Here is a 17,351-nt window from a genome sequence, read left to right as displayed (position 1 = left end):
ATGTGCTGATTGGGCCGTAAGCAGCTCGCGGGCTGCAGGTTGAGAACCGCTGCTATAACCGCTAACGGAGAAGGAATTAACAGCCTGCTGCATCCACTGCTGAAGGGAATTTGGACGCTTTCCATTGGTTTTCACTGAAGTTGGATCAGGCCCAAACTGAACGAGTAAAGGAAATTCAGAGGGAAGCCGGCGGCTATTTGCTTCACCGTGAGGTGCAGGTGTTTCAGGACGCATTGCTCGGCTTCTGTATAGTCCTGGGCAGGCTCCCAGGTTTCAGGAAACCCATACGTGTTGCATGGTGCTATAAACGCAGCCCTTTCCTAGGAGCAGTATTTGCCATGGCAGGAGTGCATTCTCTCTGAATAGGTAGAGGCCAGGCTTTCCAGAACCTCAGGATAATGTTTCTTTGGCAGTCTTTAAGCAAGTCTGAATCCATTTTATCTCCCCTTTAAAAAGTAAACAGGATAACTGAGCTGGGAAACCAAGCACACAAAAGGGAGGATACACGGCTGCCAGTGTGTCCTTGGGATGCAGCTCATTTACCATGCAAAATCAAACCATATGGATGAGAGATTTTGGGTGTCTTGTGTAACAACCGTGTAAGGCACGTCTTGCAACTGGGTTCAGATGGGAGGACCCCTGCCCCTACAGAGAGCCCCAGGAAAGACAATGGGGCTTCACGTGGATTGCAGGGGTCTGCTCCAGTTGCAAAATTGGGACACAGATTGGTGCTTTTATGCTGTCCCGTGCAGCCAGTGCCTAGCTTTGAAGCAACATAGCTCTAGACATGCTTCCCTAGACGCCTTGCTGTTGGAATTCAGTACCGTGCTCTAGGTTGGCACTTACTCTTATGTTAACCGGGCTGTAGGAGCCACTCTGCATTAAAGTTCTCTGCTCTGAAAAGTGACTGTAAAGGTGGGAGCTCCTTGCTCCCATTTGAACCCTCCCAGTTTCACAGCAAACCACTACCCTGAGTGTGGGTTTTCAACCAGTTTCGCACCCACCTTATGGTAATTTCTTTTAGACCACTTTTCCCTAGTTTGCTTATGAGAATGTCATGTGGGATTGTGTCAAAAGCCTTACAAAAATCAAGATATAGCACATGTACTGCTCCCCACCATCCAGTTCTGGCATTTCCTAAATTTCGACTGCTTGATTTTGCAACCTTAAGGTTATTTTGACATAGTTTTTCTGTGTCATCTCCTAGGTTTTTTTAAAAAAAGCAAACTGATACCCCTTCCCTGAAATCCCATCATATTGAATTATATTAACACCCACATGGGTCATCAGCAGACTTGGGACCTTTAGATCCACTGCACAGACCTCTGCCATTCGAGCTAACAGAGTAAACTGATAGCAGTAGTAGGTTGTCATCCTCTAGCTGGACCAGCCACTAGAGGGAGGCGTGAAACAAATACTTTGCCAGTGGTTTTCACAGATATTTGTTTTCAGCAGAGGAATGGTGAGACTCAGAAATCTTCCATTCCATTATGGAGGGGAGTGTGCTCTAATGGTCGCCGACTATTCTGCCCTGTCTCCTCCAGTCGGTCCCAGTACTATGTCTCCTGCACTCCTCCCCAGCTCCTTGCCCCAGGCTCCCCCTCCAGGCTTCTTGCCCAATCAGTCTTGCTTCCCCCACCCCCTAGCCTGTGACTTCTCTTCAGATTTCAGTCTCCCTTCCTCCTCAGCAGATTTCATTCTCTCCCTTCCCCATCTCACTTGGGCTCCTCCGTCTGCCCCCACCCCCAGCCTTCTTGTCCCAATCTACTCTTTCCATCCCCACCCCCGGTCCAGTTTTTGTCCTCTCTGCATTTAAGTCAGGCATCTTCCTCCTCCATGCTGCGTCGGAGCCAGCAGGAGGAACATCTAACACATAGAAGAGACAGTTTCCCTGCTTTTAGTTTTGGTGCCTGGCACCACAGCTGAGGCAAGAGCAGCAATTGCAGGGAAAGACCTGCTTAATCCCTGAAGCCCTGGGTTTGAGCATGCTTACTGCAGCCAGAATCTTCAGAGAATGTAGCTGCCAAACTCTGACAAGCCTCTACGGAGCACGTGGAAACAGTGATTTTTTCAAAGGCTTATAACTTGGCCAAATTTGGGTGAATTGGCACAGGAATAGCAAAGGGCAAATCCCTGACCCCAAGGCAATGCCCTTGCCAAATGTCAAGCCCATGCTGCAAAGCAGGGAGGTGCCAGAGCTTCTCAGTGAAATGGTTGGATGAATTTTTTTAACACAGGCAAAATCATTTTTCCTCAATCTCCTTCTCAGAAATGGCTGAACCATTTTTGCTGAAGCTTTCCAAAAAAGTTCAATCTGGGGTAGACACCCAGCATAGACAATTTCAGCTCAAATGCTTAGAGCTTGGCAAAGTTATAAACAATGGAAAATGGGGGGTTGGAATGGGTAGTGTTTGGATATCTAAAACTGCAGATGGCGCTGCCAGCTCCACCTATGACCATAAGTAATAATTTATATTTAAAAAAAGTCGAATAAGTCCCACACAGATGCAGTCAATGCAATTGGCACTCTAGTTGAATAGAATTGATGTGGTTTTCTTTCCAAAGATGGGCGGGTCAACTATGAACATTGTTTGAAGGTAAAACTGAGATCTTCCTTTCTCTATTCCTGCCTGGAAGTGTCAAGACACCTCAGGGGGAAGGGATAGCTCAGTGGTTTGAGCATTGGCCTTCTAAACCCAGGGTTGTGAGTTCAATCCTTGAAGGGGCCATTTAGGGATCTGGGGCAAAATCAATACTTGGTCCTGCTAGTGAAGGCAGGGGGCTGGACTCGACTCAATGACCTTTCAAGGTCCCTTCTAGTTTTAGGAGATAGGACATCTCCATTAATTAAAAAAAAAACAAAAAACCTGAAATGATATCTGTACATTGAAAGAATAACAGGTTTCTTTCCAGCCTTGTGCATATTATCAATGCCAAGAACTTCTTGCCAAGTGGAAATAAGTGAGGGAGGCCACGGCTAGGCAGACAGTGTTTATGCACGCTTTACAACTCCACAAACAAAACAGTGCCATGGTTCATGAACTATCTGCATTGCCTGAAGGAGCTCGCAGCTTTGCTGGGGAAACTGTGTCTAGGTTGCACCTTAGCTTACATTATTTTTTTAAGCCACCATCGGTTCTTCACCACCAATGGTTTGTTAAAATTGCAACCCTGAAATTCCAAACTCAGATTAAATCGCTCAGGTCATTGTCATGAGTCTGAAGGCAGCTTGGTTTGTTTTATTTTCATTGCTCCAGCCTCCAGGTTCTTCTCTTTCCCGAGCCAGGGTTAATTCCCTTCTGAGCTTGCTTCAGGGCAGAGGCATGGCTGGGACTAGTTAAATCTTTCCCAGGAGGCTGGTATTTAGGAACAGTGTCACATGAAGAGCCCAGTGCTAAAATAAAGACAATACTTATCCGCATATGTCCTGTGGTCGGTGTTGGAGTGGCATGTCAGACAGCCTGGCTTTCATCAAGGGCAGAGACAGGAGAGTAGGAGCAGTTAAAATAGACAGGGACGTGTGTTTTTACCACATGGCTTGTGGTACCTGAGGTATCTCAAGGCACTGTATAAGGCACCATGTTGAGGCAAACGTGATAATCATAATGCACAGCCCGGTAGGCCATCTATTAGAATCTGCTTTTGCTTTATTGCCAAAGAGAGCATTGGTCAAAATGCCTGAGTTCTCCCTTCCAGGCCCCGTAAGGGAGCCCAGGTGAAAGTTGCTCTGCTTTGCTTTGTGAATGAAATCTCCCAGGACTGTGTCCCAAGCTCAAGGCCGAGCTGTTTGCTGCTGTGTTTTCCCCATTGCCAGTATCGCCTCTTCTATGGCTACCAGTTTCTTCTTTTCCCACAGCCCCAGGTTGCAGCTGCTCTGTGTCAGGAGTGAGGGGGCGAGGGAGTGCTGGAACTTGTTCTAGGTCTCCTCAGGCGGCGGTGTTTGGAAATGATGCCATGCAGAGAGAGGGCTGTGCCCAGCGTGGAGATAAATGCAGGCGCTATTAATGTACAGTCTGTGGGGGTGGCAGGGAGTTACGGGGAGGTTGTTTGTAATGTCGCTTGGCTTATGTGAAAGATGCAAGAGAGAGTGAGAGAGCATGGGAACTAACGGCAAGCCATTCACCAGGCTGAAGCCTTGGGAAGGCGACGGGCACATCTTGCTGCTGCTTGGAGACCTGGGCTCGAGGCTGGAAGATCCAGGAGTAGCATTCAGCTGCTGTTTTATTTGCTCATGTCCCTTTACCAGCCGTTGCACAACAGCATTGAAGTCTTGGAGGAAACTCCTCCCCGGCATCAGGAATTGTGCTGTGATGAGATGTCTTGGTAGTAAGGGCTAGAATTTAAAGCCAAGATGCTAGAGGGGAAATAGAATGCTAGAACAAAGAGGTTTTTTTTTCTTGACCTGCCACCTGGACTGGCCCCAATTCTCCGAGTCACTAGAGGTCTCCCATGACGTCGGACAAATGGGCTAACGATACAGCAGTTGGTGGCTGTGTCTGACAGGGGACTTCCGCTGAGGTCTAGATCATTGATTTCCCCCCACTCGTGATCTATCAATGGTCATCCTTTCACACGCTGAAAATGCAGTGGAGTCAACCAAATAGCTGAAATGTAGTGGTGAGTGTCTTCATAGAATATCAGGGTTGGAAGGGACCTCAGGAGGTCATCCAGTCTAACCCCCTGCTCAAAGCAGGACCAATCCCCAGACAGATTTTTTTCCCCAGATCCCTAAATGACCCCCTCAAGGATTGAACTCACAACTCTGGGTTTAACAGGCTAATGCTCAAACCACTGAGGTATCCTTCCCCCACTTGACTCCATGAGATCTCCTGTAAAATGGCACACTTTGCTGATTAACCTGCAGGCAGGCTCTGTTTAACTGGCCAAAGCAGACCTCTTGATTTGTGTTCACAGTTATTTTTTGTCTCTCTACTCTCCCTCCAAGTGTCCCTAACCCACAACTGCCATGTGGCTCCATCTCAGACACCTGCACTCTGGGACACGCCTGAGAAGGATCTGGAGGATGAGGCTGGGTTAGGTAGGGTTACCATATTCTGTACCTCCAAATGGAGGACACTCCACGGCCCCCGGCCCTGCCCCCAGCCCCGCCCATACCCCCTCCCCAACCCCGCCCCCTCCCCAAAGTCTCCGCCCCCTCCCCTGCTTCCCGCGAACATTTGATTCGCGGGAAGCCTGAAGCAGGTAAGGGAGGTGTGGGGGGGAGGAGGCGCAGCCCAGGCTGGCCCCCCCGGCGGCTCCAGCCTGGGTCGGCTCGGGCCCTGGGGTGACAGCCCCGGCCCACCACCCCCGGCCCGCCCAGCACTGCCGGCCCCCGGCTCCCCGGCTCCCCGGCGGCCCGGCTCCCCGCGGGCCCGGCCGACCCGGCTCCCCGCCGGCCCGGCTCCCCGCGGGCCCGGCCGACCCGGCTCCCCGCCGGCCCGGCTCCCCGCCGGCCCGGCCGACCCGGCTCCCCGCCGGCCCGGCTCCCCGCCGGCCCGGCCGACCCGGCTCCCCGCCGGCCCGGCTCCCCGCGGGCCCGGCCGACCCGGCTCCCCGCCGGCCCGGCTCCCCGCGGGCCCGGCCGACCCGGCTCCCCGCCGGCCCGGCTCCCCGCGGGCCCGGCCGGCCCGGCTCCCCGCCGGCCCGGCCGACCCGGCTCCCCGCCGGCCCGGCTCCCCGCGGGCCCGGCCGACCCGGCTCCCCGCCGGCTCGGCTCCCCGCGGGCCCGGCCGACCCGGCTCCCAGCCCGGACCCTGGCCCGGCACCGCGCCCCCGGCTCCCCGTCCGGCCCCGCGCCCGGCCCTGCACTGCGCCCCTGGTTCCCGGCCCGGCACCATGCCCCCGGCCCCGCACCGCCGGCCCCGGCCGAGCACCACCCAGCCCTCCCGATTTTCCCGGACATGCCCGGCTTTTGGGGATTTCCCCCCGGACGGGGATTTGAGCCCCCAAAAGCCGGACATGTCCGGGAAAATCCGGACGTATGGTAACCCTAGGGTTAGGAAATCTGGGTCGGATGGGAGTTTTGGTTCCACTTGTCCTCCTACTTTCAAGTCGCCAAGCAGTGGCCAGGACTAGTGGGTGAACTCATTTAACCCTGCTACTGATATAGGGCCAAATTCTTGGTTGGTGTAAATTGGCACAGGTCCAGTGAGGTCCGGGGCACCACACCACACCAATTTATTTCAGCAGAGAATTTGTCCCATAACATGAGGCCTACTGGGAAGTGAGCAAGCTTCTTCTGTAACACATGCAGTCAGAAAACAAGGAACTCCAGCATGGGATCTGAGTGCAGATTTCCTGCTTGCTAGTAACACAGGCTGTCTAGCTTCTGGAGCCCTCCTTCTCAGTTACTAACATTGCATCGTGTTCCAGATGTGCTAAGCTGCGTCTGCAGATCTAGCGGGAGCCAGGCAGCAGTAGCAGCCCCACTCCTATCCTCTAACGCCCCCCTCACTGCCCATGCTCATTTGGCTCCTCTCCCAGTCCTGTGCATGACATTTCACGTTTGCATGAGACAGGATTCGATAAGCTTGTGTTTTCCTTGGTGACTCACTTATTTTGCTCTAAACATACCTGAGGGAGGCAGGAACCTGGGACAACATTTGTAGTTGTGACTATTTTTTTTTTAAATTGCTTCTACATCCTTGATGGGCCAAAATGCTCCTCCCATTCCACCAGCTTATGACTGCCTCCTTCCCAAACGTCGTGTCCGCTGTCCTCCTTGCTAAATGCGATCGGGCACTGTCCCTAACTGAGCACACTTTTCTCCGCATGCCCATCATAAGAGGCTGGAACCAAAAATCCTTTGTGCATTACTTGGCATTTATCAGCATTGAATTTCATCTGCCATTTTGTTGCCCAGTCACCCGGTTTTGTGAGATCCCTTTACAGTCTCTTTTGGACTTAATGATCTTGAGTAGTTTTGTATCATCTGCAATTTTTTTCTCCTCACTGTTCACCTCTTTTTCCAGATCATTTATGAATATATTGAACAGGACTTGTCCCAGTACAGATCCCTGGGGACACCACTATTGGCCTCTCTCCATTCTGAAAACTGCTATGACACTAGGATGTCCCATGTTCATTATTTTTAATGGGAAGATTTGCATGACACCACGGTGGGAGAGCTGTGGTGCTGGAAGCTGGCTTTGACCTCTGGCTGGCGGCATTTAGCATGTCAAAAAAATATGTGTTGTGACATTAGCGTGCTGCATGAATACCCCCTGCTGATTCATCTCTGACATTAGATTTGGAGCATCTGCTTGTGTTAGCCGTCCTTTGCCCAAGGATGAAAACCACATCACGCTGTCTTCTCTCCTGGAGGGAGCAGGCTTAGGAAGTGGAAGGGAAAGTTTAGGTCCCAGAATGATGCGATTTGGGTCCCCCAGACTCCTGTCAGGAATGGTCTGTAGTTCAGGGACATGCAGCAAAGCAGACCCATGCTTTCAAGGTGTATAGGTGATCAATAAATTGTTGGGCCGGTCTTTAAAGGATGGGTTTGTGTGGACAACACATCTGCTGCCTTTGGTCACACACTGCCGTGTCACTATGTATATAGACACAAGCATGCCCGCCACACACTCCTTCCAAGGGCAGCTGGAAACTCCCCCTCTGCTGAGCTATTAGTGTGTAGAATAGGCTCTGGTTCCGTCTATGACCTAGCAGATAGCTTAAGAGTTTTATCTATTCGGTTATCCATTATCCTAATTAGTTTATTAGCGGCATCCCACTGTGGTGGGAGGGAGTTGTTCACCGTTCAAGCCACTAATTAGCGCCCAGGTTGTAAAGCTCTGTTTTACAACTGGGATAATGTCTTATGTTGTCTTTAGCCCTCACGTCTCCTGTCTTCTATCACTCCTTCTTTGCTAGAGACCAGCCCTAAAGGCAGCTGACTTAGCGCCTGGGAGCTGACTAGCAGAGACGGATTTAGGGAACACTGCCCAAGGTGGACAGTGAGAACTGGAAACAGCCAGTGGGACATCGATTCACATTGCCGTGCTTGTCTGTTTACACATATTTGCCTTCTTGCCAACCAGCTCCATTTTCAAACCTTTCTTGAGGGTTTAGCTCCCACCAACCTTACTTACTCACACACACCTGGGGAGATTTAGGGATAAGACTATTATATTAAAGGGATGGTGCCAAGTAGTTTTTAGGCTCACGCTTTGATCTACCATAACAGGCTATTACTGAGGAAGAATTTCCTCGGGATTCCGAATTTCGCCTTTTTTTTTTTAAACCCCACATTAACCCATCGTTGACAAATTTAAAAAAAAACATACTTGCTGTGCCTGCTGAAAACATCACTGAGTGCCCCCTGCTGTCTCGGCTGTCTAACACACTCTGCTTCCACAACGGTTGACCTATGTGACAACAAAGTTGACTACGCTCAGAAGTGTGCGCAGGAATTTAAAGAATAGACCGCTTTTGCAGGGGCACATTCTGCAGCCCCGAGGCCAGAGGAGCTCTGTGACCCAGCGGCAGCCCTGAGGCCAGAGGAGCTCTGTGACCCAGCGGCAGCCCTGAGGCCAGAGGCGCTCGCTCTCCCTGCCACGGCCCTGGTGCTGGAGCAGTTCTGTGCCCTTGCCGATTATTGCGGGGACATGCCCCTGCTTGCCTCTCCCCACCCCCGTGCAAACTAATTTGGAAAAAACACCGTTATTCCAGAGTAAGTGTGTCCATGCGTGAGGTGATTTCAGAATATCTGCCCCTGAATAATTACTTGTGTAGACAAGCCCTTAAAAATAATAGAATTAAATATCAGCTCAATCCCCTGATGGCCAACAAAGCTGAACCCCCTACAAAACGGAGCAGGTAACTCCCCGCAAATCTGCGCCCCATCAACCCTACTCTCTGCAGCAGCCCACTCAGTGCCACGCAGGGTGCCTGGAAGGCCAAGACACTTGGGCAAAGCTTGATTCAAAGCCGAAGGCTCTGCTGCCAGCCCCTTGTCTCTTTCACATCAAGGCTGATCCAGCCGGAGTGTTTCTGCTGAGTGCAGCTGTTTGGCCAGCAGAGCGAGGTGATCTCTCAGGCAGCAAGGCCCCAGGCCAGTTAGGGCTTTGTAGGTCAAGATTAACTTTTAAATTCAGTTTGGAAAGCTACAGGCAGCCAGTGCCTATCATGGAGCACAGGTGTCATGCACTACCATTGGGAAGCGCAATGTAATAAGTGGGTGACACATTCTGCACCTGCTTCAGCTGCTGGATTGATATGAGGCGGATGGATAGCTCAGTGGTTTGAGCATTGGCCTGCTAAACCCAGGGTTGTGAGTTCAATCCTTGAGGGGGGTAAAATCTGTCTGGGGATTGGTCCCCCTTTGAGCAGGGGGTTGGACTAGATGACCTCCTGAGGTCCCTTCTAACCCTAATATTCTATGAAGTATAGACCCATGGAGAACATATTGCAGAAATCTAGTCTTGAGCTGATAAAGGCACAGAATAAGGGCCTCCTCCAAGTGAAATAGTCTCTGTCTCCTGGCCTGGTACAGATTGTTCAAAAGCATTCGTGGAAGCTGCTGTTATGTGGTTGCTTAACACCTCTGGGGATCCAGAGTAGTTCCCATGTGGCACAGAATACCCCCAGGAGGAACCATAGTTAGGTCAATGTAATTCCTAGGGTAGATGTGGCTACAGTGATTGAAAGAATTCCATATATGTAGCTACCACCTCCTGGAGAGATGGATTAAGTGCATCGATGGAAACCCCCCTGCCATCAATGTAGAGAGCATCTACGCTAGAGCGCTGTATCTGTAGCACAGACATAGCCTCAGAAGGGGCCAACCACCCTCAACTCCAGTTGAAGTCAGTGTGAGCCGCAAGGACTCAGCACACTTGAAAATCAGGACCTATGTGTGCCAGTTTCCCAGTCTATAAAAGGGGATGATGCTTGTGTTGTTTTGAGAGAGAATAAACAAGTGCAGTATTGCCAGCTCCAAACTTTCAAAACTCCTGAGTTGGGCTCCAAAAAGCCCATGAGATTTAAAAAAAAACTGTAATAAATGTTGGGTTTGTTTTCTTTGCTTCTGGTTTCGGAGCCACTAGGGCACACTCGGGTTATGTTTTCAAGCTTCTCTCTGCACCCAGGAGGGCTAGAAAGCTACGATTCTCAGGAAATCACTTGATTTCCTAGGAGCTGGGGCTGTCAATAAAACCGTAGCTGTCACAATAGCATTGCAAGTGTTGGCCACACTGAGTGTCTGTCCAGTGCTCTGAAGATGGAAAGTGCTGCAGAAGGTTCAATGCGGTCGTTAGTCCAGGTCATGATTCTTTGCCCTGTCCAAAAGCCCTAACGCACACATTGGCTATCCGGGTTCCTTCCAGACCCCCTCGCTCCCGAGAATCTGTGTTTTCGTGTGGTATATAAAAGCAAACTGCCAGGCGCGCCCCTGAGCCTGGTGCCCTGGAGATGCCTGTCATACCAAGGGAGTGGGGGAACAGTACCAGAGGGTTAGAAAAATAACCCAGTTATAGAAGGACTTTGTTACGTTCAGGAAAAGAGCTGTGTTTATCTTTCCCTCGTGGCTCAGGAGTTAGAACAGAGCCTGTGACAGAGGCTCTAGCTAGAGTAAAAAGCAGCTTTTTCCTAGTTGATTTTGCTACACAAAGTAAATACAGAAGCTTCCTTTCCTCTAGATAAGAAAACTCTGAACATTCATGTCTCTGGTTGTGGGATGTGTGTGTGTGGAATCATTCAGGCAGACAGATTACAATCTCTCCCAGGCCCCCTTTCCACAGCCTGACCCCACAAGAGCAGCTCTTGGTTAGACAGAAAAGGGGCAGTTGGTTTTCTCCAGAGCCAAGCGCGCTGGCTTGTATCCCAGACCGAGGGTTGGCTCCTGACTGCCCAGGTGCTGAGTGTTGGATGTATAAGAGCAAGGTAAAAAGTGCTGCGCAGGAGAAACACAAATCCGACATGAATGAGAGTACTGCCGCCAATCCACTCCTGGCCAATAGCAGGGATATGGCCTAAGATGGGGAGTGCAGAACTGGTGATCTCATGTGGGGCAGAGGATGCCCTGAAGGGACTAATGCAGGAAAGGGGCTTAACTTATCATTGGAGGTGTAATGTCTCCCCTTCTGCTCGCTGGCTAGAAAATCTTTATTGTTGCTTCACAGTGGGCTAAGGGTTGGGACTCCGGACAGCAAGACAATATTTCTCTGCCACATTTCTGTACACGTGCCAGGAGAGGGCTCCCATGCTGTTTCATACATCAGAGCAATGCAATCAAGTATTTTTTATGTTTTGTTTGTTCGTTCTCTCCATTTGGCCTTCTAGGTGAGGGTGTCCTGGCGCTAGGGAAGATGGGTTCTAATCCAGGCTCCGTCACGAGCGTCCTTGGGTAAACACGTCACCTCTTTGTGCCTGCACTTCCTCCTCTGTAAGCTGGGGATAACACTTACTGTTCAGGGGAGTCCTGTTTATAAAGCGCTTCGAGTTTCTATGGTACCTTCCCTCTGAGGATCCCAAAGTATTATCTGTATCCTAACACATTACATTGACGGGCGATGCCGCTGCTGGATAGAATATTGCTCTTACTCACGTGTGATAATGTCGTCTTGTGTCTGCAACCTACACAGTATAAAATCCCTAATACTGCTGCACAGGGTTGAATGTTTCATAGGTTCTCAATAGCTCCTTGTTCTACCCTCTGAGAAACTGGAAAATAGCATTCCTTTCTCCGCTGTTTTTCTTTTTAACTGCCCCCACCCTTTCTTATATGCTTCCTTTTTTGTGCAGCAGTCTTGGAGTCCTGGGTGATGCCAGCAGGGCTCTGAGACTAGTTTGTTAGTGAAGTGTCTGCTGTAGATCCACAAAAGCATGAAATATTGTTTTTTGCGCAGTCCTAAGGCAAAGGCATCCACAGTTTGCCCAGCTGAGCGGCTGCATTGGCCAGTTGCCAGATTGCAATTATTCTAGACTCTTAGACTTTAAGGGTAGAAAGGGACCGTCATGATCATCTAGTCTGACCACCTGCCACAGAACCTCCCCCGCCCACTCCTGTAATAGACCCCTAACCTCTGGCTGAGTTACTGACATCCTCAAATCTTGATTTAAAGACTTCAAGTCAGAGACTCCACCATTTACACTTGTTTAAACCTGCAAGTGACCCGTGCCCCGTGCTGTAGAGGAAGATGAAAAACCTCCAGGATCTTTACCAATCTGACCCAGGGGAAAATTCCTTCCCAACTCCACATATGGAGATCAGTTAGACCGGAGGTCCCCAAACTGTGGGGTGCCCCCCCTAGGGGGACATGGAGGAACATTCAGGTGTGGGGGGAGCATAGCAGGCCTGGGCCAGCCCTCATGGGGGGTGCAGAGGGAGTGCCACCCAGCCCTGCTCTGCCCCCAGCTGCAGTACCGGCTCCCAACCCCACTCCCAGCCCCGGCCCTGGATCTGGTCCCGGGCCCAGGCCCAGGCCCGCCTCCAGCCTCAGCCCCTGCCCAGGGCTGATTCCAGCTCTGGCCTCGGCCCCAGGCTGCGGCTCTGTTCCTGGTCCGGGCCCCAGACCTGCCTCCAGCCACGGCCCCAGCCTTGGCCCCCTTGCCCCTGTCGGTGTTCCCCATCTTCCCCCTAAGCCATGGCCCCGGCTCCTGGGGGGGCGCACAGACAGGAGTAAGGGGGGTGACCCTGAAAAGTTTGGGGACCACTGAATTATACCCTGAGCATGTGGGCAAGACCCACTAGCCAGACACCTGGGAAAGAATTCTCTGTTGTGACTCAGATCCCTCCTTGTCTAGTGTCCCATCACCAACCATTGGAGATATTTGCTGCTAGCAGTCACTGATGGGCCACATGCCATCGTAGGCAGTCTCATCACATACCACCCCTCCATAAACTAATCAAGCTCAGTCTTGAAGCCAGTTAGGTTTTTTGCCCCCCACTGCTCCCTTGGGAAGGCTATTCCAGAACTTCACTCCTCTGATGGTTAGAAACCTTCGTCTAATTTCAAGCCTAAACTTCTTGATGGCCAGTTTATATCCATTTGTTCTTGTATCCACATTGGTGCTTAACTTAAACTTAACCCCTCTTCCTCCCTGGTATTTATCCCTCTGATGTATTTATAGAGCACAATCATATTTCCCTTCAGCTTTCTTTTGGTTAGGCTAAACAAGCCAAGCTCCTTGAGTCTCCTCTCATAAGGTAGGTTTTCCATTCCTCGGATCATCCTAGTAGCTCTTCCCTGCACCTGTTCCAGGACGGAAGCACAGGCTATGGAGGCCACGTCCTAACCTGCGCTGCCCCATCTTGCTCTGAGATGGCAGCGGGCCGTGTTTCAGAACTCTCTAGGCTGTGCGGCCATCCCCTGTCCTAATCCTAAGGCATGTAAACAGTAGGGCTTATTTCTCCCCCGCCCTCGTCTACTTCATTTTCCCAGCAAAGGAGCGATAGTCTCAAAACAAACAAACAAAAAATGTGCTTCAGAACCCAGAGTCAGTTCCTCACCAAATAAGGAAGGTGACATTTTGGGTCTAACCTCGAGAGTGTCCCTTTAAGCAGCCGACTGCTGAGTTTGCCTTTCCAGTTCAGAGTGCTGCTCTGTTCTGAACAGAGGGATATGGTTGGTGTCTCCCTGTGTGAGCTGGAGTTTGACTGAGTTCCTGCTGGGGAGAGCCTGTATTCTGCAGATGTCTGGCGTGTGGTCCAACAGCCCATAGAAGACTGCAGGAGGAATCCAGAAGATGGGGAGTCTTGCTCTTTGTTTTAACAACTCCGCTGTTGCTTTAAATTAAATTCTGCTGTCGCATTAATCCTGAAACAGAATTTTCGAGACCCCTTTATTCTCCTCCCATGTTAATCAACGAATGAGCCTGCAGCCGACCTTCCTGCTCCTGGGGACCCCGGATGAAAGGTCGGAGGATTCCAAACAGCATTCACAACTTCTGTTTTTCTTTTCCAGAACTTGCGCCCAATGGGTGATGTTTCCAGCATAGAGAGGGACTTGGGGACTCTGGCTTGTTTCCGCAGTGGGGAATCCAGTCGGGCTGAGCAGGATGGGTTTGGGTTTGGCCGTTTGATCCTATTTATACACTAGCTCTAGCCCCCATTTGTCTTCCTGACAGCTCTCCCGAATTGATGCTTGTGAACTTAATTACAGCTCTGCTCTGCAGCAGGCAGGCAGGCACGCTCTTCACTGCAGTCTGCAGGTCCTGGCAGTCAGCACTCACACCCCACTCACAACCAGGTGCACTTAGCCAATGGTGCAGTGCGCAGGACCCTCAGTGGACCCTGCCTGCTGGCTGCCTGGTAAGGGATGAAGCCCCCGGGCTGTCACTCTGCATTCTGGCCTTTGTTTGTTTTTGATCAAGGTATTTTCCACCCTCGGTGGCTTGGGCCAGCTGGTAAAAAGATGCTGCAGATTTGAGATGAATCCTGGCTGCTCCCAAGTAAGGTGGGGAGGATATTTCAAGAGACCATTTTGTGGCTGGAATGGGAAGGGTGGGGGGTGGGGCTGGGAAGTTACTCTCATTGATTAGCAGGGTGAAGTTGGCATGAAACTTGTTTGTATTTGCTTCCAAGAGCTAGTGTCTCGCCCTCAAAAGCTGTCAGTTCTAGGGGTCCAGCTGCATTGCTCAGGAAACAGTGGGGGTTGGGCTTATTCATTTTGGAGGGATAATGTTGCTTTCCCCTCCTGGTTCCTGAACGGTGTGGTGAGTTTCCAGGAGCTTTAAACAACATTTTGCTAATCCTCTGCTGGCCAAAGCAGTGAGAAGATGCTGGACAGAATATGACTAAGAGTCCTTTCTTAAGACGCTCCTCTGCTATTCAGAGTCTTGCAAGTGATGCATCTATTTATGATGGGTTTAAATATGCTGGCCCGCTGGCTTGGAGATATAGTCCAACTGCAGCCCCAGGTTCTAGGGGACCTTAGGATTTTCAATGCCCTGTGATCCTGGGGCAGGTGACAGCAGGTTCTAGGCAGAGTCTGAGCAGGGGAGTACAGGCAGGATGGAAAGGCAGTTCGTGCGATGTCTGGGAACATGTCTTTGCTGTGCTAGGGCTCTCTTATGGCTCCATCTATGCTAGCAGCTGACTAGAAGGCATGTGTTTGGGCAGTGATGAAGGAGTGTCCAGAGATAAAATGGTGGCCTGAGGATTAATAGAGAGATCTCCAAGGCCCTCATTTGGCAGGGTGAAGCCAGGCCTAGGGAGTGAAGGTCGTGTTCAGAGAGCCCACACTTTGGTATCTGGGATGTGGCTGGCTCAGTTTCTGGCTGGACAGTCCCAGGGCCAACACTCGCTTTTGTTATTCCCCAAGCAGGACTGGCACAGGGCAAAAAGCCAGGGAAGCTCTTTGCATGTCCCAGCACTGAATGCTGCTCTCGTCCTTAGGCATCAATGCCCAGGCTCGGAAGCTGCAGAGGAACCGTGCAAAGGGCACCATGACCCTACTGACGGGATGCAAGCGACACTCCACGCCACCCACCCTCCGACGCAGCGTGAGCGAGACCAGCCTCAGTCACGTGGGCTCGCCGGAGGAGGAGCAGCTCAAGAGACATTACTCCACGCTGCCCGAGACCATCCGCAGCCTGGAGAGCTCGAGGGATGAGCAGCAGGCCCCCACGGCGGAGCGGAATGGCAGCAGTGTGCGGTACTCCCTCTACCAGTCCCCTCACCTCCTACTCCTGCAGGGCTACAGCTACCAGCATGTAAGCACCCAACCTGTCACTCTGTGAGGCTTTACTTACATTGACGGTCTGTGCGCTCCCTCTACAGCCCATGCCATCAGCTCCTGACAGTCCCAGCAGGTGCCCTAGGGGAGGTGTGGGTTTTCAGACACTGAGATGCTTTATGGCGTGGCATTTGCTACTCTCCTGGAGTCCAGAGACATGCTCGGAGAGTGGGCTGCTACATCCCCTGCCCCAAGGGAAGGGGGATCCTGGCACAGAGATGCTGAGGGAAAGAACTAGCGTCTGCTAGTAACCCTGAGAGCCACTCAGGCTGACTGCAGTTGTGGCTTGCCCCTGCCGGGGGTTTTGAGAGAGAGTTGAGTTTTCTCAAACAATATTTAAGTGGATGTCTTGTCTCTTGACTTTGCTGCAAGGGCTCCTGCTTGTTTGGAGCATTGTCCAAGTTGCATCTCTTTGGAGCCATGGCGAAACCTGCGGTTTAGAGCAGACAGGGACAGGCGTGAGCGTCAGCTGCTCAGGTCAGCCAAGTCCTGCTTGCATCAGAGCCCAGGAATAAGGGTGGAGTGGGCACAGGCAGCCTGACATTAAGGTCTACCTAGAATCTGCTGGGTTTCCCTTTGGGAATGTCCCATAAAGCACTAAGGTGAATGCAGTGCAAAGCCGCTGCACTGTATAGAAGGGGTAGGCAACCTTCCAGAAGTGCTGTGCCGAGTCTTCATTTGTTCACTCTCATTGAAGGTTTCGCGTGCCAGTCATACACGTTAACGTTTTTAGAAGGTCTCTTTCTATAAGTCTTTAATATATAACGAAACTATTGTTGTATGTAAAGTAAATAAGGGTTTTTAAATGTTTAAGAAGCTTCATTTAAAATTAAATTAAAATGCAGAGGCCCCCGGATCGGTGGCCAGGACCCAGGCAGTGTGAGTGCCACTGAAAATCAGCTCGCGTGCCGCCTTCGGCACCCGTGCCATAGGTTGCCTACCCCTGCTGTATAGTGTGCCGTAGGGCAGCATAATAAATACCATTGGGGCTTGGCAAAGGCACTTGCCAGGGGCGATCAGGGAACTTTCCTTGCAGAATTTAAGATTTTATGATTTTTTTAAAAAAGCCTTCATGCGTGTGACGAAAACCTTCTTACTGTTGGCCCACGCAGTGCCGTCTGCCTGAGTCTGCAGCCAGGCAGCCTGCAATGACCGAGAGCTCCAAGCTGCCTCCATTCGCTTCCATGGGGTGTTACCTCTGAAGCTGCTCTGTCATCATCTGTGCCAATTTAACACCCCTCAAAGGTGATACGTAAATGGGTCATGTGGGAAATTTCAACCACTCCCCAAACCCAGCATGCACTTTGAGTACTGGCAGCGAATAGCACTCGTCTTCCGGCTACTGACCTACTAACTGTTTTGTCAAGGGTTAAATGCCAGAGTTTGCTAAGATTTCGTGTTCTGTTCTGTTGTAACACAGATCTTATAGTCCTTGCCAGCTGGCATTGTGCTACTTCTGCTTACTATAGGGTGCACTGCGAGCCTCTAGAACAACAACTCTGGTTATCCCCATTTTACAGATAGGGAAACTGAGGCACTGAATAGTTAAGTGAGCTGCCCCTTGTTGCAGAGCAAGTGAGTGGGAAAAGTCAGGAACAGAGCCTTGGTGTTCTGCTTCCCAATCCCCAGTTCTGACCACTAGATCCCACTGCCAGTGCAAGAGAGAATGGGTCCTGC

The 17,351-nt window shown here is 51.2% G+C and overlaps 1 protein-coding gene across 4 annotated transcripts in view; it reads left to right on the top strand.

Moving 5' to 3' along the window:
* Positions 1–17,351, top strand: part of RADIL (Rap associating with DIL domain) — a 75,901-nt gene that overhangs the window by 17,765 nt on the left and 40,785 nt on the right. For 2 of the 4 annotated variants that reach the window (XM_054041802.1, XM_054041801.1), the window contains exon 4: positions 15,335–15,651. In XM_054041802.1, coding sequence (XP_053897777.1) covers positions 15,335–15,651 — 317 coding nt within the window. Of the gene's footprint in view, positions 1–13,614; positions 13,854–13,996; positions 14,394–15,334; positions 15,652–17,351 lie in introns of those variants that run through there. The other 2 variants (XM_054041803.1, XM_054041805.1) reach the window with 2 other exon arrangements.

The sequence above is a fragment of the Malaclemys terrapin genome, chromosome 10 (genome assembly GCF_027887155.1).
Source record: "Malaclemys terrapin pileata isolate rMalTer1 chromosome 10, rMalTer1.hap1, whole genome shotgun sequence".
NCBI lineage: Eukaryota > Metazoa > Chordata > Testudines > Emydidae > Malaclemys > Malaclemys terrapin.
The sequence above is the reverse complement of the archived record's forward strand: the minus strand, read 5'-3'. Positions and strand labels throughout refer to the sequence as shown.